The 24,609-nt window shown below is 39.4% G+C and overlaps 1 protein-coding gene across 2 annotated transcripts in view; it reads right to left on the bottom strand.

The window, feature by feature from the left end:
• Positions 1 to 24,609, bottom strand: part of LOC130072068 (regulating synaptic membrane exocytosis protein 1-like) — a 99,917-nt gene that overhangs the window by 73,423 nt on the left and 1,885 nt on the right. For both annotated transcript variants that reach the window (XM_056236965.1, XM_056236968.1), the window contains exons 2-3: positions 23,994 to 24,068; positions 669 to 885 (exon numbers count right to left, since the gene is read on the bottom strand). In XM_056236965.1, the coding sequence (XP_056092940.1) occupies positions 669 to 885; positions 23,994 to 24,068 (292 nt within the window). The remainder of the gene's footprint in view (positions 1 to 668; positions 886 to 23,993; positions 24,069 to 24,609) is intronic.

The following is a 24,609-nucleotide window of genomic DNA, read 5'->3' as shown; positions in this document are numbered from 1 at the left end:
CCATTTTCAAATGACTGACTCATGACAAAAATACAGATTATTCATTTTTCATAGGCACAATAACAAATACTTCTCATTAAATTATACAACAACAACAAAAAAAAGTATACAAAAAAATGGGTGTGGCAAAATGTTACTTTTGGACAATGGTTACAGTAGAAATGGCCTGGCTTCATTGTGTACCCATAGAAATGTACATATTTACTACAAATGCCCAAGTGGATACATCCATAACTAAATCAGTGTGTTATTAATAATTACATTTACCCCCATCTTCACCTCACTGACCTCACTCCCTACTCTCCTTCTGTCGACTCCCAACACTATTCATTATGAGTGAACACTAATTAGCACTCTGGATGCAGTGGAAGGAATATAAAGCGACGGTAAATATCACACTCCAGGAGGTGGCCCACCATTTCAGGTGCTTCCCTTTGCGTGGTAAGGCTGCCCCTGTGGAGACTCAGTGCCGACTTGGGCATCCCAGCATGGGTGTGCGGCGACCCCCTGGTGACCAGCAGCGTCATCTCCTCTGACTAATGCCCAATTAACCTTTCTCTCATCCACCCAGCGCTCTTCTCTCCCTGTCTCTTCCTAACGTTTGCAGATGCAGGTCGAAGAAGCACGGAAAACAGTCTGGCCACTCACACGATGTAGGAGTTACTTACATTATTGGAACGCAGAGAGACCCTTCCCCCGCACCGGGCACAGAACTTAGTCTGGCAGTATGAGCACAGGTTTCCGCAGCCATCAGCAAACTTGGTCTTGTGGCAGATGCCACAGGTGGGGGCGTCATCCTTGTGTTGGCCCTGCTGCCTCTGTTGGGGGGGCTCCGGCCCAATCCGCCTCACCTGCTCCTTGTAGTTGGCAACTTGCTGGTGCAAACTGGGAGGGGAGGGGAGGGGAGGGGAGATGAAGAAAAAGAAAGAGGACATGATCGACTGTGAGTATAATTTAGTTTCAAAATCAATAGTAGCCAATTTAAACATTTTTACCTATTAGCTTCCTAATTTTACCAGCCAATTAAAAAATTTTACCCAATAACACTCAAATTTGTAAATTTGAACCCAAAAAACTAATATGTTTACTACCACCTCCCTGAATTTTACCAGCAAATAAAAAAAATAAAAAAATTTGAATAACCCCCTTTTAACATTTTACCAGATTTAACATTTTTAACTCATAACCCTGAAATTTTATTGACACATTTTATATTTTAACTACCCACCTACCTGTTTTAACATTTCACCAGCAAATCTTTACATGTTTTATCTTATAAACCCCAATTTTTAAACTTACACCAAAAAACTGTATAGTTTTTTTTTTTTTACTTAACCTAATAACCCCATTGTAACATTTCACCAGCAAATAAAACAAATAATAATTAAAAAAAAGAAAACAATAACCCACAATTTTATTTTATTTAATTTTTGTTTTTCCTAAAATAATTCCAATATTATTTATTCAGATTAATGGTCAATATGTTTTTTTCAATGACTAATTCTTAAACTTTTATATTTCTCCCACAAGGCAACATTTGTTTGCTAGCTATGTTAAAACTGACCAATCGGTCAGCAAGTTCAATGTTTGATCTACTTTTTTCTCTCACAGGACAGAACCAAATAAACATATACAGTATATAGATCTGACGAAATCCCAAATCCAAATTTAAGGTATGTTGGGAGAGTATGTTGTTAGTAGGCAGTTTTATTCTGAAGCTAATGAACTGAAAAACTCATATTTCCTTCACACTCCAGCTCCAGCACTCAATCTTTCTTTCAGTCTAATGTTCTTTCTACCATGTAGGGTTATCTCAAGCATTCACTCACAGAATGCTTCCAGACTACATGAACGCCTTCCAAAAAAGACAATCCAAACAAAACAGTGAGTAATATACAAAATAAGACCTTTCTTTAGCGACATGAAACATACAACACATATCCAGCAATTCCCCGTCTAAACAGCGCAAAGGTCTCAAGCAGGAATCTATCCATAGCTTTACTTACGCTAAAGGGGTCTTCCTCACAGACTCCTCTGCCATGACGATATGACGTATATAAAAATAAGCAACCTACATAGAGAGTTAAAAGAATATGCTACCTACGGAAGGTGATGAATGCACGACCAGCCATGCAGAATGTGCCCCAGAGAAAGACGAGATGATTTCAACACCTGCCCCCAGCCCTAACCCCGGTCTCCCTCCCCCTGTGCACCCCTACTGCTCTCCTGTTCCTCAACACCGGCACCAGCGGACGCGTCCTATGGGTCAAAGATAAACATAAAGGACAAGCTCCAACACAGAAGCAACAAGGTGCACGCAAGATGTTCCAATTAGAAAACAAAAAAAAAATTTGCAAGTGTCTCAGAGGTTGCTTTTTCACAGCCAATGAGACTTAATAGAGTTCAATACAACACTATACATTACTTTAGCAAAGGTGCCATTTTAATTTGGGAAAACAGAATGCAACAGACAAACAATTGAAAAAGTTGTGCGTAACTGTTTGCATTGAAAGAATGTAGTGTGCAAAAACAAAAGAAACATATCTAAATATCTATAAAATATTAATATAATTAGGCAATATTAGAAATATATAGGACATTTTTATCTTCTAATTTATACTTAATTGTATCTTCTTTATTTTATCTCCTAATCTATCTATCTATCTATTGCCATTTCTTTAATGGAATGATGAAAGGAAAATTAAAACAAAAGACAAAAATAATAGGCATAAATATTAACAATATCAACCATATGAAAAAAAATGTTTTTACTATAATATTTTTTTTATTTGATATGTGACAAAAAAAAACTAAATTCCTTCCTGGTGAAAACTTTTTTTAAGATGAAATAAAGAGAGACACAAATGAAACAACCATTGACAGTTACAAAGTGAAAGGTGAATAGCACCGCTCAGATATGTTGGTGTTGAAGAAATTTGACAAAAAAACATTTGAATTCATTTTGAAACTTCTGATTTTTTATTAGACGCAGGGCAAACCTAAGCACAGTTTGATACACTGTTGAGACCTTTTCTTAAACTATTGAAGACCCGTCACATTACTGAGGTGAAAAGCTGTGAACCAAATATATAAAGTTATAAAGTTCTTTGGCGTAGCCGACCCGCTGGGAGGTATAGGAAGGGACCATCCTGGTGGTGGTGGGGAGGATGGAGGTGAATGTTGGCGTCAGCATCTGCGAACTCAGACATGTGTAAGTACCGATCTTTTATACTACGAGTATTAGATCACGATTGGTTAGATGAGAAGGTAATAAGTGACGTAACAATTTAGTCTCCCTGGCAGAACTTACGCTAAAGCTTTCATTTACAGTAGCTCTGATGAACAATGTAGCACAAAGTCAACGTTGAGATCAAATTGAGCAGCACTATTTAAAAAATAATAATCTTTCAATACTTTTATGAGAAATCGAGACAAACATTGAGCTTGGCACTGTAAAAGAACATATGAAAGTGCTTTGTATTCTGAACAGGAAATTATATTCAGGAAAGCAGCCCAGGCTTGCCATTATTGAGACAGCACATAAAACAAAGACCCATAAGTGAAGCACAAGGTTATACGAAAGTGAACCACAGCTTTACTAACACAAACCCCTCTTCCCCATCACAAATCATTTGCTTCTCTCTCTCTCTCCCTTTCTTCCAGGAATAGAAGTAAACCTTTTGTGAAATGCAAATCAGGCAGAGAGTCTGCAAGAAACGACGGGCAATTCACACAGGACTCCGGCATTAGCATAGAACTTGGAGTAATTAAGGTATGAGGAAGCTCTAATTAATGTGGTAAAGTGTGGGGACACGGAGGAGAGCTGGCTTGGAGATGCGGGAGGTGGGGCGCAGTTTTGCAGAGTTCTCCCCTACTTCATGACAGCTGGTCTCAGAGGCTGCTGATGTCGTCGGGCGAGCACATGGAAACGTCTGTAATTAAACAGCTGTCAGCAGTCGCTCGTACTAACGCACACCATGACAGGAGCCACAACTGTAACTCATTGGCTGTGCGCAGCGTTCTTGCGGAGGCATTGGTCGGGCCTATACACGCTGGCCCATTTATCATGTCCGCTAGGCCCCACGGCTCCCTACATGGGCATAAATCCACCCTATCTGTGCCAGGATGTTGTATGAAAGGAAAGACGAGGGACAGAGATGTAGTGAAAGTACTGCTGAGGTTGAGTCAGTGTAAATTCAACATCATTCACAGCAAACACCGGGACAAACGTGCATTTATGAGGGAACAGCGCACGTTGGCAGCCTGTGATGGAGCCATAAATGCAGTTTACAAGCACTAGCAGCTCCATTCATGTTCTTGAAGGGTCTCTTATGCTCAACAAGGCTACATTTATTTGATTAAAAGTACAGTAAGAGTAAATAAATATTATTACAATTTAAAATCACCATATTTTATTATGTAATTTATTCCAGTTTCACAGGGTCCTCCAGAAATCATTATAATATACTAATGTGGTGCTCAAGAAACATTTCTTATTATTAATATTGTTGGAAACACTTGAGCCGTTTAATATTTTTGTGCAAGCTTAACTTTAATAAGATTGTTTGTAATATTATTTCTGTCTTTACCTTTTTAATGCATCCCTGCTGAATAAAAGTATTAATTATACATGAAATATAAAAAAATGTTGTCTGTCAATAAACAGGTACATGCACTACTGTATAACCTATGTGTGTATATGTTTGTATATAAATATTTTGAGAACATGGATAGCTATGGACAAACATAATAGCATGATATATAGTTATATACTGTATAGCATGAAAGACAAGGAAACCTCAAAGTAAAAAAACAGCTCTTCCTTCTCTTAACATTTTCTTGAATGATGAACAGGGCAGCACTTTATGCTGCCAGGCATAAGTACCTATCGTAAGTACCTATGAGAAAGAAACGGTCTCAAGTCTTGATAAAAATGGGCTAAATTTAGCCTCTTAAATGAACGAAGCACTTTCACTCTATTGGTTCAATGAATTTAAAGGCTTCTTACGATATGGCAGCCGCTCATGTTTTGTATTTAACAGCTGTTTAACTGCATTTTTTTAAAAGGCTTTTGCTCATAAATCCAGCAATGGCTGACTTCCACTTCTCACAAGGGGACCAAACCCACTGAGGCCAAACTAGAAGAATTTATCTCGTCACCTGGAGATCAATGTTTGAAAGTGAGCGGAAATCCATCAAAGTATCCCGTATGAAAGCATCAGGAACATAGTGAGAAAATCCCTCCCTTCCAATTTAGAAATTAAGCCCCCCTTCCAGATCCATGCATGATTGATTTCTGTAGACAAACACCTGAAAAAAATGGGGTTCAAATTGGGGTTTTGCTTTTGCTGCTCTCACTTTAAAAAACAGTGAGGGTTTAAAAAGGGAAATATCCATTGAGAGAGAAGACTAAAACAAAATGTTACTCCATTTCTTGGGTGACTGAAGATATTTTTTTCAAGTTTAGCGAACCTTTTTTATATTCTGGCTGTTAAACGATAAACGACCAGTATAATAGTATATCATATTTTGTCTAAATTAATATTTTGTCTTTGTTGAAACGACTGGCACCTAACCCCCAATAGCTCCCTGGGTGCCACAGCAAAAATGGCTGCCCACTGCTCCAGGTGTATATGTCCATGGCATGCAGTGTGTGTCTCAATGCCCCTAATGTGTGTGCAATAACTTGGATGGGTTAAATGCAGAGGAGAAAATTTGAATATGGGTTACCATACTTGGCCTTCATGTCACTTCACTTCACTTAAAAATAAAACACTAAAAACTAAAATCAAGCATTTCAAAAGCTACAAGTGAAGTATGCATCACAACATTATAGAGTACATAATGAAAAATGGATATTCATTTTGAGATTATATAGCACTGACTTCCTCTTCACAGTTTCCTAACTCTCTGTCTGATACTGCTGAAATATCCGGTTCTGACAGTTTTCCAGATAATGCCATGGATGCTCGAGGTCTGGCTCTCCAGGACTGGCTGCAGTACAGTTTGCCATTATTTCTACTCAGTCAGGCACTGAGGCTGAGGATGGGGGTTGCCATCCTCTGAGTGGCACCATATGGTACCATGAGCAGTGCCATGGCTGAGTCCTGCCTCCACCGGAACTTCCCCACTGTGGAGAGTGTTGACAGCGCTGCCCCCTGCTAACCCCACTGACCAGCCATGTGGCAAGGCTACGGTGCCGTTTCCCCCCCATATCCCCCCCTTTCAGCATTTTCTACAGCATTGTGTCTTGTTCTTTTTTCGTTTCATATGCTTGCAATGGTGAAAATGACCTGATTTTAACTAGCTTTTGTCTCCAGCTAAAACACACACAAGCATCCACGAGTAAGAGCTCTCCTGTTCTTGCTCACAGCTTTGAGTACTTGGCTGAGCTGTTCTTGAGATCTTTCATATCTCACTCTTTCATGTTTAGATTTAGATCTATATAGCATTCGTTTCCTCTTAAATAGAAAATGATCTAGTCCATTCAACTATGGTGACTTATGAACCATGGGTTGATTTTTAGTAAAACTAACAGATCTATTTTTTTCTTTGTGTTGGTCACGTTACAGCTGTCATGGAACCTACTTTAAATGTTTTTGCTACTCTTCAAATGTCTTTTATATATAGATTTTATTGTGTTGCCTTTGTCCTAGACCCAGATTTCTTCTTACAATCTGAAAATCTATCACAAATGAATGAATTATTAAATTTATGAACTATGATCAATATCTATTATTGTGTACATTTTTTAATAAAGTGAAAACCTGAAAGTCATAAGGACCACTTGTGTGACTTTTTTGATGCTTTTGCATAATTTTATGTTTTAAAAGCTGTTTTTAACACAAATTATAACTGTTCTTCAAACTAATTTCCTACTCAACCAACATTTTTGCCCCAATCAAATTTTACCAAAAGTTAGTTTACTTGGTTACCTAGAAAGCAAAAATATGAGACAATACGCAATTTCCAAGCAAGCTGTTATTTAGTTAAAATTATGCAAAAATAGCAATACAAAAGATTCTGCCACTTTATTAAAAAAGTTTTTTTTTTATGTAATTTCCACCACAAAACAATATTAAATACAATAAATAATTACAGTAGAATTATATAAGAAATAATTATGACACTGTGGTTGAAATGTTCATTATGTTAAGAAAAAAATGACAAAAATGATCCTGTCATATACATACTGTTGGACATTAATAGTGTACAAATTAAATTTAAGCACTATTTAAACAATTGAAAAATAGTTTCGTCCACGGGTTTATGAATATAAATAGTTCAGTCCACCCATATATAAAGAGACACACAAATATACATACTGCAGGAAAAATACATTTCAATACATTAGCCTATATGAGAAGACTTGCCAATTAAATTAAATACAAGAGTTTACATTTTTAATCAAAACTATGCAAATCTGCTAAAGCCATGATACGCACCACAAAGACACCTCATTGATTTGAAAGCCAAATCACCAGCTCTAGAGCATTATGAAATATCAATGCTCTCAATCACATGCCCAGTGGAGATACTAGATGTCACAGAACACAGAGAAGGTCACATGACAAAAATGATGAGCACACAGAGGAGTGTTGTGCACGTCACATGACCAGCCGCTGCCTCCCATAGGACAGGTAGAGAGAAGCAAGTGTACAGCGGTGTCCTCATTATGCCAAACTGGAGATGCAGCAGAGAGTCAGGGGAGAGATGTTACGTCCTCTCTGCGCTCTTAAGGCTGCAGTAACACTAAAGTCCAGTAAGCCAGTCCCAGCTAACTTCAATATCCTTTTCTTCACACTCTTGTCTTTTGCCCGTTTATTATTTCACTTCCTTTTTTTGTTTCCAAAGGAAGTTTCCAATCCCCTTCACAGATTCCCTATTGGGGTTTCATTCTAGCCCTTTGTAACTAAGAGCTTTTTGCTGTCAAGAGCCTTTACTGTGAGCGAGTGAGTGGAAATCTGCAGCTGTGACATGAATCCATCACTGTGATTTACATATTTAAAGGGATACGTTCACAGTGAAAATTCTGTCATTGTCATTCCTCATGTCATTCCATACTCATAAGAATTATTTTCTTGCACAAAAAAAGAGAAATTTTGAAGGCCACTCTATTTCCATGCAATTACAATGAATAAAGGCGGTGCGAGCTTTCAATCTAACAAAAAAAGAAAGAAACAAAAGCACCATGGTCCATACACTCTGACTGTGTTACATAATTTTACAGATACAGATTTTACATTCATTAAATACAATAATTTAATAAAATACAATTACATTTTGTATATACATAACTCTATAAAAGGTTCTTTAATTGTCCTTATAACAAAAATGGCTATTCATTTTTAATCCTACAGAACCGCTGTAACCAGATCATCGGTGAGTGAACTCAATAACCGAATAAGTCTGATTCATTAACAAATCAATCATTCAGATCTTTTTGAACCAAATGTTGGTTTGTGTAAATGATTCATTGAAAAGATCTGACTCAAAAGAACAATTCAGTTGCAAATCATACATACTTCTAAAAATTAACACACCAAGGAGAGGATGAGGACGAATTTTAAGATTATCAATAAATAAAGATACCCACAAAGCTAAAATATGGCTTCAGAAAACCTGAAAGTCATATGGACCGCTTTTGTGATTTTTTTTATGCCTTTGCATAATTTTAAACTTTAAAAGCTCCAGATCCATTTATTCTAATTTTATGCACATTCAACAAGAACAATTGTTTCAATTTTTGCTCAACTCAAAATGTCTCCTTTTAGTTTTAACAGAATAAAGAAAGAGACACAGGTTTGGAATGAAATGAGGGCAGATAAATGACAACAGAACATTTTTGTATGGACTTTCCAAAAAGCTCACAGTTCAAATTGATCATTTTTCTTTATATAATTTTTGCTATATAACTTGTTCTTTTTCAGAAAGCTTCGTTTCCAAAAAGAACAGCGTAACTGGCCTGATCAGCAGCAGGCCTTTCATCCATGGCCGCGCCAAGTGGAGGAGTTGTACAGTGCCACCAGGACAATAGCATTTCCCAGAACCCCCTGGTGACGGCAGCAACTCTGTGCCAATTAGACAGCATCCTTTTAATAATGAATGGAGCCGAGCTTCAAATTCACAAACAAGAGACATTACACGAGAAAGTGAACTGAAAGGAATAAAGATATGGTCATATTTTTCCAAGGGTTACAGTAATGCAATAATGAACGCGAACTTGAGAGCTTGTACTCAACAAAGACAGAAAAAAATAAGTGGGAATGGGATATAGAAACAAATGTGTGAGCTTAGTAGGGTTTACTGAGGCATCTACTCAAGTGGCCACTCTCTTCTGTCAATAATCCAACTCATTACTTTTTCCCCTTAAACAGCCTCTGTGACACTCGCATTAGCTTTGACCGGCTAGTGTTTCAGTTAAACCTCATGAAAACACTTAATAAACCTGTCGGCTTTTAAAGCCCCCTGGCAAAATAGAGACCCGTCGTTAATTAGGGTGGTACATGATATGATGATGATGTCTATTTTTACCCTGCTGTGAATTACCCATTTACAAACAGATTAGAGTGGGTGGAAAAGGGGAGGTGTGAGATGGAGGGATGCGGGGAGAGAGTGGGAAGAAAGAAACAGATGGAGAATATGTGCAGTAGCTGTAGCAATGGAGTGGTGGATGCTGGGATCTCCAGGTAAAGGTATCCATATGGCCTAGCTGTGCATCTACAGGATCAACACAGCCCAGCAGAGGCTCAGCATTAAACACACACCAGGCAATAGCATGATAAAGTTAAACACACACATATAGAATACACATGTAAACACAAGCTGTGCAAATACTCACAAATGCACATGCAGCACCATTTGGCATTATAGTAACATCAGGCAGCAGCCAGTTTGAGCAGAACCCATGCCAGCATACACACACAAACACACACTTATACAAAACCACCAACGGCATACACTGGATCAAATTTGAACAATTCCACATGCGCAAGAGCGCAAATATACAACAGTTCAATAAACAAAAACTTAAAATAGAGTAGAGTTACTTACATTTCAACACAATAATGACAGTTACTACTTATATTTTGTTCCTCTGACGAAAATAGTTCCAAATAAGTCAAATTTAAACTAATGTTTGCGCTGAGCAACACACAGCAGAGGCATTGCTGAATGAATCAATGTTTTTGAACAAATCGGTTGAGTGAATGATTCAATGACTCGCTCATAAAAAAGACACTTGATTCGTTGCTGACTGAATTAGTTCTGTTAACGAATCGTTTGACTGAATGATTCAAATTAGAGTCACACGTCGCCATCTAATGGCGTAACGATGTAACCTGCATAAAGAGTCACTTAAAGTCGGCATGAAACGGAAGTTGAGATTGTCATTTTTTCCTTGTTGTGACGTATATCCGAGTGAAACGGCTTCTGAAATTAGAAAAAAATGTAGGGCGGGGCTTGATTTCGTCCTTCGGGAATTGATTGGATCGTTGGAGTTTGGGCGTTGCAAACAAAATGGAGGCAGATTTGAATGCCAGTTTACATTCAGTTGTGGAGGATTTCTCTCCACCGGACTCCCCACCGTTACCCTCCCATGAAGGATTTTTTATTGAGGAGCCCGGCGACGAGAACGAGGACGAGCAGCTACATTTTCAGGCAGGAATCAGCCCATATTTATACGAGCAGGTTCTCTGAGAGGCGGTGCACCGAAAGTCGCACCCTCATCGGCTCTGGCCGCACCCTTTCGCCATGGCACGTGACCGAAAGAGAAGAGAGGTCGTTTCGAGGGGGGAGGGAAGGGTAATGTATTTGATTAAAGATTATAAGGGTACTCTGTAAACTTTATAAAAAATAATGAAGTGCACAGATAAATCATTTATAATAAACACTACAATATTACATATAAAAAGAAGATTTGTCAAATTTGATTTCATGCCGACTTTAAAATTCACAACCAATGATGCACAGACTGTATATAAGAATTAATATTCAATGCCACAAGAGCAAGAGATATTACATTAATCACATCATTAACTGCCAGACAAAAAAGATAGCATATAGGCCTACATAAATTTGAGTGCATTTAAAATATTAAGTTTTCAGCATAGTGCATGTTATTGTTTTTAGTTTGTTCCAAAAGGTTTATATGGTATATCGTGGCCACATATTAACAATTAGTTCCCACGACTTACTAATACATCAGCATGTTTTACTAATTCAGCCACGATTGACTAAAAGTGAACGAATGAGTAAATCGTGGCCACTATTTACTAAATCGAGAGAACTAATTCTTAATTCGAGGCCACAATATTTTTGCAGGGCTCAATAGGTTTATGTATAATTTAAAGTCATTTATAAAATCAAATTTGTTTGTGAAGAGCACACTTCTTATACTGTATATTAGCCTGGTTAAAACCAGACCATTCTCAGTTGTAACTGAGTTATGGTCTGGCAAAGCGTCATAGACAAATCATTTCCAGAGGGGCGTCACCAACGGACGTCGTGGATAGACCTAAAACCAATCAGAGCGATGAAGGAGATGACGTATGGAGAGCGGCGGAGAAACATCTCCGAGTGTTGTTCTTTGCTCGGTTTTTAACAAAAAGGAAACGATCAAATCGCTTAAAACAGACGCGATAGCTGATTCGAACGAGTGATGTTCGACGGCGGCATCCATCTTTGTAATGTAGGCTACAAAATCTGCTTCAAAATCCCAGCGCTGTCGTCATCGTGTAAAGCCCGCCCCAACGTTTCTGATTGGTGCCTCGATTTCGACGGATTGGAAATGGGCTTGAATGAGCTCTTTGCCAGACTAACTTTCAGAGCAAATCTAAATTTGCCGGAAGTTGTCTGGGTTTTCCCAGGCTAACTGTATATGGTATTTTCCTACTAAAATAAATAATTGCATCGTGTATTGTTTTTTACATTCAAAAATGTCATGGTGAATACACACATTTCTATCATACACCCCAGTTTCCTGTTAACATAAGTTTCTAAATCCTAACTAGCAAATAATCAAGAATATATGTTTAATACATAATGATTTAACTTTACACAGACCATAGAAATACCAGAGCATAGTTCAGATTTTTATTTGCCTTTCCACAAATATGATAAATAGTCATTTTTAACAATGTATTTTTATACAGTACATTTGAAATCCTAATTGTTAAGCCCTGATAATGTATTATCATTACTGGCCTTTACGGTTCCATAAGTTAGTTATAGGCTTTAAAATCCACTCTGCCTCATACTTTGCAAGTGTGCATTTATAATCTCACTTTATCTTTGTTGTTCTTTATTATTTAGTGGTTATTTTGCACTATCGCATCACTCATTGTGTCATTTGCATTTTCCTGTTCTGTCAGGTATTGCAATTGCTTTGCTGACTTCATACCTGGCCAGTCATTTCAATAAAAGGTCTGTGCAGGCTTTGTTAATAAGCTTGGCGATGATATCAAATTATATTTTAACACAGTAACATAGGCCTGAGGCTACAATTTCCATTATGCAGACTCAAAAAACATAAGAGTGTTTGAGAATGACAGAAGAAACACTAGGGTACATCTAAATAAAGTCTTCAGAGCTTGTCAGCGCTCCCTGGGTACTTGACAGACACCATGGTTACAGCCCCAACGCGCTTCCTAATGTCTCCACCCTGAGTCTGGTTGTCACCCAAGCCATCCCATGAGTCTGAGCCCTAACCCTGTGGAGCAGGAAGAGGACATTACGGAGAGAGTGAGTCTGTGAGCAGACAAGAGGAGCCTCCAGGCCTCGCTAATGACATTTTCTCCTTTCTGCTGAGAGACACATGAATGAAGAGACGGGAGGGACGTCACCGCTGCTCCAGTCTGACACTCAAATATGCCTCAAGACACACTAGTAAACATCTAAGGTTCAAGTGGAGCAATATTTGGGCCCTTTTAGTTACAGATCAGCCTTGTATGTCTATGAGTTCTCAATGTCCTTTCTATGTCCTTTGATTGATACCTAAGCATTAAATTTATACGATTTTAGGCATTGCCATTGCGTTTGTATATGCAATGCATTATTTTTCGGGGTGCTAAGGCAAGCATTCATCCAGCAGTTGGTTCGTAACCACACCCTCGAAGAGCACATTCATATTTTCCTGGACATTGCAAATGTTTCTGAATTGCCAGATTGTGCTCTCATCGACTTTTTCTGTTACGGGCTTAACCGTCTGCTCAAGGACGAACTAATACACGATGCTCCTCGAGGGTCGTTCCATGACATCCTAGATTACGCCCTTCATTTGACAGGTTCCACCTTCACTGTCGGGGAGTTTGAGGAGGACGTTTCCCTTAGACAATTTTTGGGAGGGGGCAGTATGCACCAAGCTCTGGTGGCCGCGGACGGAGCTTGCCCCACCAAGTTCACCACCATGTCCAGTGAACATGCCTGCCGAGCCTGAGCTTCCTCACGTCATGCCTGCCGAGCCTGAGCTTCCTCACTTCATGCCTGCCGAGCCTGAGCTTCCTCACACATGCCTGCCGAGCCTGAGCTTCCTCACACATGCCTGCCGAGCCTGAGCTTCCTCACACATGCCTGCCGAGCCTGAGCTTCCTCACACATGCCTGCCGAGCCTGAGCTTCCTCACACATGCCTGCCGAGCCTGAGCTTCCTCACACATGCCTGCCGAGCCTGAGCTTCCTCACACATGCCTGCCCAGCCTGAGCTTCCTCACACATGCCTGCCCAGCCTGAGCTTCCTCATACATGCCTGCCGAGCCTGAGTTTCCTCACGTCATGAGTTTCGTCCCAAGATGGCCACCCTTCCAGAGCCTCGTCCGGTCATTGTCCCCACCTCGGACAAGATGGCCGCGGCTACGCCTATGTCTCCGGACAAGATGGCCGCCACTACGCCACCTGAGCCCCTTTGGACAAGATGGCCGCCGCCACGCCGCCTGAGCCGGGGGTGCTGGGGGGGTCCCCTGCCGTAGTGGCCAAGCCTGGCCATGATGGCAAGGCCACGAAAGCCGATTCCCCCGGCACCCCTGAACTGACGGAGCCACCCGGGCCGCCAACAAGGTCGGCGCCTCCCTGGCCCCCTGAACGGTCGGATCCACCCCGGAGGCCTCCTGTCCCGCTAGGCCTCGCCCTTGTCGGCCTCCAGGACGACCACCCTCCCACCCCTGTGAATTCCTAGCGGGATGAGGACACGCCTTCCGGGAGGGGTGCATTCTGTCACATTGTCAGTCTGTTTTGATTTCTGTCCTTGTCTGTGTTCTGTCAATTAGTTCAGTTCTGTCTTTCTCCGCCCCCTGCCTGTTTGTTTCTATGGTGTTTGATTGATTGTTAGTTCAGTTCAGGTGTGTCTTGTTAATTTGCTCTTCAGTTCTGTCTATGTAAACCCTGTGTTCTGTCTGGTTCTTTGTCAGTTATTAAGGTTACTTGTTTTGGTTGTTGTCCCTGAGTATCCGTTTGTTAAAGTTTGAGTTTGTTTTTTGTGTAATAAAGCTGCTGCATGTAGATCCTGCATCCTCCATCTCTGCAACTGGTTGTAACACAAGCCAAATCATTCAAAAGTTTATTAATATTTTTGTATGTTTTTGAAAGAAGACATTTTTATGTTGGAGAAGATTTCTATTTCTAATAAATTATGTTGAACTTTCTATTCATCAAAGAAGCAGCACGACTGTTTTCAACATTGATAATAGTAAGAAATGTTTATTGAGCACCCAAGCAGCATATTAGAATGATTTCTGAAGGATCATGTGATCAAAATGTGATTTATTTGATAAAAAATACAGTAAAACCAGTAAGATTGTGAAATGTTATTACATTTTAAATAACTGTTTTGTCTTTTAAAGGTGCTCTAAGCGATGTTGGGTGTCGTCACTTCTTGTTGACGTTCGAAGTAATAGGCTTGTTTGAGATACGCCTTGCCTCGCCTGAAATGTATGCGAGAGTAGGCGGCTGCAGTGAGAGGAGGAGTGAAAAAAGTGCAGGCAAGCCGCACATTCTCTCTTTTCGCAGTGGATCAGACACCTGCGAGATCAAAGATGGATATCGCGGGATTCACGCTCATGCATTGATGCTAATAAACTGGATGTAATTTAAGTTATGTTGCTTTTGTATGAAAATAAATATAATGAACAAGACACCCAAAGTACTTGTTATTTAATTCCATTTCAAATACGTGTTTATCAATAATTTTTTTTCTTTAATACAGACATATGTGGGGGTTTTTTAAAATAAAAATTACATTGCATAACCCATAGAGATCGCACTGTCAGAGAATTTGGGAATATTCACACATATACACATAAAACATGATATCAAAGTTTTAAAATCAACCATTTTAAAAGAGAACAATACATCACGGTTGTTTAAACCAATCAGCATTAAGCTGTGTCGTCAGTAAGTCGTTTCCCATCGTGCTTTTGATCAGCGCAGTCGGTGGAGAGCAACTGCGTGCGACTGCAGAATCCATAGACAGTAAAAGAAATGGACGCAGCGACCCCATAGACTTCAATGAAGAAAAGTCAATTAGAAGCACTCACTTCCTGATGGCTGAGCGTACTGCGCAGGCTCAAACTGAGCTTGACGACGTAGATGTGACGTGAGCAACCTGTCTGACAGTTGTAAGTCTTCTAGTAGCTGTCCCAAGAGGAATCTGAATCATTCCCTTCCGAATCTTGCAGAGACTGAGAACGTGAGTAGGAGCTGTCCATGAGCTAGCAGCAGGATCAACTTTATGACTCTCTATGGGCTTCTCCCTTGACTTTATGCCTCCACGTCCCCCCGATTGCCCGCGAGCTTCTCCTCCTGTCTATACGGTAATTTCTCTACTGTGCGACAGAGAGTCGCGTGTTATGACACAATCGTTAGCCTATTTTTACAAAAACTTCTTCAATGTAAGATACAAGGTAATGAAGCCTTTTATACATTGTCGTGTTTCTTTAGAAATAAACAATGGACAAATGGAGTCTTTAAATGCCTCAGATGTAAAGTTATTCGCTGTCAAAGTGACGCCAAAATGAATGGGAGTCAATGGAATGCTAACAGCAGGTGAAGGCTTGCTAGCCAATGGCGGCCCCCAGGGAGGCTTCAGTTTCCGGCTGGTGGATTACCCCCTTGGCACGTCTGCCTTGCGCTCGCGAGAGTTTTTTGATATACGTCAGCATGACATCAGAGCAAGGCGGACCGCACTCGGGCACATTTCTAACCGGCATGCATCTCGCGCTGATCACCGGTGATCGGTTCTGCGCAGATTTTGCTCATCTCAAACTCAAACAAGCCTATAGAGAGCCTAAGTCCCTCCCCTACGCTTCCGGCTCATGGTACCTTATTTCGGAAAAAATATATATGGTAGTCAGTCAATGGTGAGAGACAACTTATCTTTTTATTCTGTCTGAACTGTGCCCTGAATTACACGTATGATGTTTGTCAATTTAAAAGATAATTATGAAAGTCAAGAAAGTCGCAGTTTGTCATAAAACAGAAGAGTAACATTTAGTTTTATGTGAAAATCGCTCAATGAACAACATCTCCCGAGAAGCGAAACAACAAACAAGATCCGTATGTGTGCAGTCTGGTACAAAACACTCAGGCATGAGGGCGTAACGTTACGATTATAATAACGTAAGACTATAGAAAAAATGACAGACCTTAGTTTCAGTAAAGTTAGCTTCATTCATTGAGAGAAAAGGTATGACGTCACATGTGCACCTTTTGGGTTTGTAGTCTTTGTAATTACGTATTTTCACAGTCTTATACCTCAACAGTTTTACATCAAACTGCGACTTTCTTGACTTTAAAATGTATCTTTTAAATTGACAAACATCATATGTGTAAATCAGGGCACAATTCAAACGAGATCAAAATATTTGTTTTCTCTCGCCATTGACTACCATACAATATTTTTCCGAAATAAGGTCCCATGGTGGTTGAACGGAAGAGGAGGGACTTAGGCTCTCTATTATCAAACAAAACAGAGGCTAGCTAGACCCTCCATCCCATATGCTCCATCCTACTCATCCCGTCCCCTCCCCCTGTACTGATACTTCATTCAAGGTGTAATGTCGCCAAGTTAGATAAATGCTTTCATATAATGCAGAACAGAATGCTGAAAAATTGTTCCATTACCAGAAAAACACGATAAAACGTTTCGCCACCCGAGGTTATAACTTGGACGCAATAATAGCAAGATAACGTTAGCTTCACGTTTCCCAGTGAGCATAAACAACGGCTCCGTCGTAAACAAATTTAGTCAAAGTTGTCAATAGGCTATGAATGAATGAACATTCAAATTCATAAACAGTTGGTAAAAACAATCATTCACACAAACTGTCTCCCTGTGAGTTTTCTTGATAGTTTACAATAGAGATCGATAGCTAGCTGCTAGAAACCTATATGTTGTATTCACCAAAGTTAGCGCTGACTGCATTGTTCTATCCTTGTGTTTGTTAGGCGAACATGAAAGTCCATTTAGAAAAACCAAACTGGATTTAACCACCTGTCCAGCAAAAACAGCCCTAGCTACCTGAATGTCGGATTGGAAGCCCTTCTGCCGGCGGAGATCCCGCCACCTTTCAAAGGCTTTTCCGATGTAAATTCGGGACTTCGTGGGTTCCTTCTCCTTTTCATTTTTGCAATCTGTTCATCGGAACGTCGTCTCTTTGGTCGCGTGTCGGCCATATCAAACTTAAAGAGTTATAATTCTAACTTCCCTCTTCATGCTTCTCTCTCCTCCACACCCCCCTTCATGTGTACGCGCAATAACCCCCCAAACCCCACCCCCAAATCATTCTAGTCGGTTATTGGCTGGAAATGTTTGTTTTGTTTCGTGGAGCGCGTTGCCGCAGTTTGTTTTTCTTGCCGTTTGTGGAGCCTGGGCTGTCTACAGAGATCGCGGTTTTTTTTTACAGTGTGTTCAGGGGACAGGCAGCTAGCGGATAGTGAGGAGATGTTTGCTGTATTTGACAAAAAATGTTTTGGCCTAAAAAACGCCTGACATCGCTTAGAGCACCTTTAATATTTTAAAATGTACCTAATTTATTCCTGTGATCGCAAAGCTTAGATTTCAGCATCATTACTCCATGTGTCACATGATCCTTTAGAAATAATTATAATATGCTGATTTGGTGCTCAAGAAACATTTCTTATTATTATCTAATGCATCATTGCTGAATAAAAGTATTAGCTGAGTAAAATTATTTCTTTAAAAAAAAAATTCACAAACCCCAAATGTTTGCATGTTAATGTACATTCACATTTATTTACATATTTGTTATACATTTCTATACAAAGCAACTTAAAATACATTTAATACATTTTTGCCTTCTTATCACTATTGATCAGGATGTCATGACCCAGATTCGAACATGTGTCACCTATATGAGTGCTGATGTCCAACAGCTTTCTGTTCAATACATTTAGAGGATAGACAAATCACAAAATAATCAATTTGAGTCTGGATATAAAGGGTATACATCAGTGTAAACTAAAGAGCAAATTCTGCTTTCTGAAACATGTAGAGTGATACAGCGAAACATCTCACTACTGTCTAAATATCAGCATTCTCGCCCAATCAAATTACAGGACCAGAAGTAACTTCTATCATAGTCTCTTTCAAGAAAAGTCTGTTTACTCTGCAGCCATATTTGTGACGCGTCCAGGTAGCTTTTTCAGGCATCCAAGACCAAGTCCTATGTATTTGAATAGGGAAATATTAAAAACTGCTCTCTCTCTATACATTTCTAATAGCAGCTGCAGTGACTTTCCCAATTGGTGATTGGCTCTTTTATTTAAATGGCTGGACTTATTGAGCCATATTCCACATTCCACTTTCTCCCATTCATAAGCGATATGAGTGCACCGTCTGTGTATATCTAAAGTTTTTGATAACAGGCAGTAACCTGCGTGAAAGTGACTTGGCAGTAGCGCACGATTGATGTGTGAAAGGTAGAATGGACACTCTTCAATAGCAAAGCAGTTTAGGCTGACTGTAAATCTCTGACATAATCCACTCTCAGATGGAGCAGTCCCATGTGGGTTGGTGAAAACAAGCAAATAGAGAGAAAAGAAGGAAAAACGTCCATATGCCTATCAGCACGCGTGACAGCCATGTCATTTAAAACAAAACACATCCATAAATAGACAACCCACTCTCTTCATCCAAGACATCATGGTCCTTCTAAAACCCTCTTAAATACACAACCCTCTGCAACAAAACAAAAAAAAAATGGCTGTGGACACAGTCGGCTAAACATGTCAATGACGTTTCTTTCTAATCAGGCCATGCATTAACTGCTTGTGCTGTTTTTTAAACAAATGCATGGATGCATAAACTCTCTGGGCGATTACAAAAATCATTGATGCAAAAGGAACACAGAGCCACAGCTTTTTGGCCAGCTCAGGAGTAAAACTGATGATGCTTGAGGAAAGTGACACTCTACCGAGGAAAACAGAGAGAACAGTGCCTACAGAACAGCCCGAAATGCACATTCCTCCATGGGAGTGCTGTGTAACTGAAGCTCCAGGTGTTGGTGCCACACTTCACTGACTGACTGTCTGACTGACTGACTAACTGAAGACTCTGCTAATTAAAAAAACATACGACTGACAGAAGAAGCAGACGCAGTAAAAAGACGACTTGAAGCTGACAGTTCACCACAGTTGTGGAGCTTAGTGTCTGTTTTTATTTGCAAATTAAATCTACATTTATGCATGACTCATTCTTCGGAAACTTCTGAGGTAATGGAGATGTTAGCTCTCTGACAATATCAGAACAATCAAACATGTGATGTTACATCATATTAAGCAATAGCATATACTGTACATCTTGTGGCAGATAAAATGTTTGAAAACTCTCAAGGACTTCCAAATAAGATGGAAATACAAAAATATGTATAGGTCAGAATATCACAGATACTTGGGTGTGGTTTCAACCTAGAAACCAACCAGAACAATCTGTTGACCACCTAGCAACCATCAACATGCTAAAACTTCAGATAATCAGAACACTTTACCGACTGCATAGTAACGTTCTGGCAACCACACAGTTGTAAATAAATACAAAGCACACACAAATATACTTTGTACTGAATTAAATATATTTATAGACAGGTTAATTACAGTACTTAGATGTAATTGGCTAAGTGGCATTTCAAGAGTCATGATATACAGTTCAACAGCAGGATGTTTCACTGCTTCCAGATAATCTGTGGTAAGGATTCTTTGGGAAATCTTTCTGTAGGTTACATTGTTAGGCAATAAGTGACTATCTTTAAGAATGAGCCATTTAATTCAACTGATTTGTTTAAAACACTGAATCATTCAGAAATGAAATAAGTCACTTATCTTTATGAGTGAGTCAATGAATCATCCACTCAACCTATTAGTTCAAAAAATGTATCCATTGTGTATTGTATCCACAGAGTGTGTGTGTGTGTATATACATATAAATAATTATAAAATTATTGTGGTCTAAATAGGTACTTGGTTTTGGATCCAACAATTATGGAATGCTATCTAGAGACATTGCCATCAAATCTCAATTTCAAAAGCTCTCATTTAGAGGACATACATTGGATAGAGGATAGAGATGAAATCAAGATGAGTGGAGGTGTTGGGCAAAGAAAGTGTCCCAGCATGCCTACACATGCTACATGTTGGCATCTCCATGGGACAAGTTCTCACAGGAGGGTTGGCAGTAATGATCATGACACATTGCTGATCTGAAAATATCAGCCAGACAGCAAAGGATGCTTCACTCTTCACCGCTGCCTGCATCTCTCCAGTCATTTTAGGATCAAATAATTATCATCCTTAAAATCGAATTATAATTTGCTTTACTGACATATTAAATCATTTCCAGAATACATACATTATGTGCTAAACAATATAACAGTTACAGTAGTTCCAGTTCGTCCCACCCAATGCCAGGAGCAGATCCATTATGTCAAGAGAGTATTTGTTGGTGTAACATAACCTAAACCGCAGAGAAGTGCCCTCTGACCCTGCTATGGGAAAGTTCTATACCCCATGTGTGTGTGTAGTTGGCTCGCAACATACTCCCCAACAAACGGAGAAAGATGCCGGCTGTAATTTCCCTTACTTTTCTGTGTTTCTAAATGTTAAAAGGTCTAACTTCCCTCGCAGACTGATTATCCACCAAAACATTTGTGCTCCAAACAGCCCGAGTCGCTGACACAAGGATGCAAGGATGGGTGTAATATTGCAGTGCATGGTGAAGGGTCCCTGTCGACTTGACTGCATATTTCTTCTGTGAGTTGGTGAGGAAATGAGCGTGAGTGTGTGTGTGTGTGTGTGTGTCCTAGCACAGTTAACCAACTGGAGGAACAGATGGACTCCCCACTCTCCTTGTTGTGAAGAAACACAGCATTTACACACACACACCTCTCAGAGCAGCATTCAACTCTAAACAGGATATGCTGACATGTTTATGTGGGCCTATTCATACATTTAATTAGAATACTCAAACAACATTTGTTTCAGAGCGCTCATTATCTGACACACTGTAAGAATTTTTTTTTTAGGGGGGAAAATAAAGTTTTGTCTCAAAGAGATTATATCTATCTATCTATCTTTCTATCTATATGTCAAATGTATCAATATAAATATATGACACATTAAATATCAGAGAATAAATAAAACCTCATCAATGTTAGTAAGCTGTAGATAATGCTACCTTGGTGGTATATTTAAATCGGCAGAAATTGCAACATCACAGAAAATTAACTATTCAGGTTTTTATTACAGTATTGAAAGTTAACTTGCTTGCTAACCCAGCTAACATTATGCCAATGCAGTTCAGAGTTAAGCTGCATCACTCAGTTTAAGCAGCTCAGTTTGAGTAGGTCACATAAAACGCACAGCAATCAAACCCACGACCACTCCAGCATCTGTATGCAGAGGTCTGCGAAAGACACGCTGTGTAATGCAGTCGGGCCACTAACTAAACAAGTGAGAGAGTAATTGAGTGGGAGCGGGAGAATTAGGAGCATGACTTTAGCACATGCCAACCCGTGAGCTCAAGCTCATCCTTCTGAGGCCTGCTGGTGGGTGAGAGCAAATGTATTCGGAAGGCTTGTTCTCCAGTGGGTGCTAATGTATGGACTAGGGCGCTATTAAAAGCCACTACTGTGTGATATGCCTGTGCATTTAATTATTTATCTATTCATGTATTCCTCCTCTTTTTAAAGTCTTTTTGTCAGTTCTTGTGTCTAAGCCAGAAGCAAAGGCTAGAGGAGGAGTGGGGCTCAAGAGAATAAGATTACAATAAGAGCAACTCACTGTTTGATCTTTAGTAGAATAGACCTGACTCAAATACACCCCATCTTCTAAATCCCTTGCTCAACTACAACATTTCTAGGCCAGAAGTCTCTGGTAGGTGTAACTGATCGAATACATTCTGCCTATTGGTAGGGTAAAATGATAATGATAAACAGCACAACTGCATTTTTGGCTCAAGTCAATAGAATGCTGCAGCGATTACACATTTTTGTATGTTACAACGTGGGGCGAACGATTTTGCATTTTACCAGTTCTATTGTCTTGAAGTCAATGTTTTGTTATTATTATTATTATTATTAAATATATTATGATTATTATATTAAATGCCTGAAATAAGGTCTGTGGTTAACACAAGCTCAAGATATGTTCATGTTTTATTCTGCAACATAAAATAGATCAGTAATACCCCTCCCTTGTGAATTTTAAGTTTTTACTTTTCTTATAATTGGCTAAATGGGGCTACAGAGGTTGTTGGGGACATTAAACGTTCTAAAGCCGAACAGGAAAACTCATCTATTCACTACTCTGTTTTTTTTTACAGCCTCGGTGAGTTTATAATCAAACTGTTGCAAACTATTCTAACTCAAACTTTCAGGGAAAACTTTTTAAATAAAGACTGAAAGAGTTGTTGGAAGCTTAATGGTGGTGACGATGAAGTGTAGATGACAATGGTGTAGTTCGTTTATAGCCTACGTTCAGATGTTGACTTCTGACCACTGTATTTAGGCTTCCAAATTCATAAAAGCTGTGTTCATTTGTGAAGATTATCACGTAAGAATCATAAACTTTTTTTGGTCGCAGCTTATTTTCTATAATAATCCAAAAGTCAATTAAAAACACTGTTTGGTTTTTTGTCAAGGGAACTAGGGTGATGCTAACTTCCGGGTCGGCCTACAAAAATACATAATAACTGCATAATAACTATTGAAGCATGTTATTGGTCAGGCTGATGACACCACAAGTGACCACATCCAGGAAGTCCACACAGAAACAGATGTGCTTTGGCCAACTTGACCCCTTTCTGATCCTCTGACCCCTCCAGAGACCACAGAGAGCGATTGTGAGAGAAATACTCTTTCTGTTGATATGAACCACACCGCAGTTCTCTTATTCTTCGGCTGAGAGAACCAGGGCAATACTGGTGTGCATAAATAATTTAACATAGCATAAATATTACTCTGTCAGCACTCTAAAGCACCACCACAGGTGCCAGGATTTGTTTTCTTGTTTTTACAGGGAAAAATAATGCGACTGTGAGAAAGGCTGTGATTTACAACACAGTGCCACTCTCAGCAACTTCTGCGTGACCCCAACGAGTAAGTTAATAGAAAAGATTGAAAACATATAAGGCAGTCATTTAAAGAAATAAACAATGTCACAGCAGCATGCACAATACTGTAGTCTCATTTTTAGACACTGCTCTCCAACTTCATTCTTTACAAACACTAAGGCTGCAAGAAAGTACCTGCATCGAACACCTCCTTGAGGTAAAGCTTGACCTTTCATTCACTATCATGTATAAGTCCTACATTTTGTGGCAGAGTTGTCAAGGCCTCATTGTCTGACATTTATAGAAACCGCAGTCATACACCATCAGTCAGAACATAAAATGACTTCCATAACATGGAAATGGCCACTACGATGTTTATCACTTACTAACATTTGACCGTTTATTAACTTACTGCAGGTAAACTTTGTTGAGATGTTTACCTGATGTCGTTCTGCTGAGGTGGTTTCTTGTTCCCGACCAGGTTCACTGTTTTTGCTTGTATGGGCTTCTCCTCTCTGTACAAACACATTTTAGACAGTGACAGTAAATCTCTCAGAAATCTTAGCTCTTTTGTGTAAAATGATTCTAATGTTTTTTTTTCCCCTCCAAATAATAATATAGCCTAACTCTGCAAACATACATCAAAACACATGAACACCCAAAAATGAACATTCTGTCAGCAGAACACAAAAGAGGATTTAAAAAATAAAAAATTCCAAACTTATCTTCTTTTATATTCCACAGACGAAAGTTTTGTAATTCAGGTTTGTAATGCTAAGGGTAAATGAAGACATACTTCTCATTTTTGGGTGTCCCTTTAAGCTAGCACGCAAAGTATTGTTGTACTTCTGAATGCCTCAAAAGCGTTGTGAGGTCGACCTCTAGCTTCTGCTTCAGGACAGAAGTTTCTTTGAGATTGAGGAACTGTTTACCATTCAAACTGTCTCATAACACACACAGCAAATGAAAATGAGAGGTTGTTTATCAGTACACTCTACACTATAAGAGACAGATTATGTTGGTCTTTTTCTCATCACTATAAAAAATACTGTGTGA

Source organism: Rhinichthys klamathensis, unplaced genomic scaffold (genome assembly GCF_029890125.1).
Source record: "Rhinichthys klamathensis goyatoka isolate OS25496 unplaced genomic scaffold, OSU_Roscu_1.1 h1tg000474l_1, whole genome shotgun sequence".
NCBI classification, from domain to species: Eukaryota; Metazoa; Chordata; class Actinopteri; order Cypriniformes; family Leuciscidae; genus Rhinichthys; species Rhinichthys klamathensis.
Note: the sequence above shows the minus strand (reverse complement) of the source record. Positions and strands in the feature narration are given on the sequence as shown.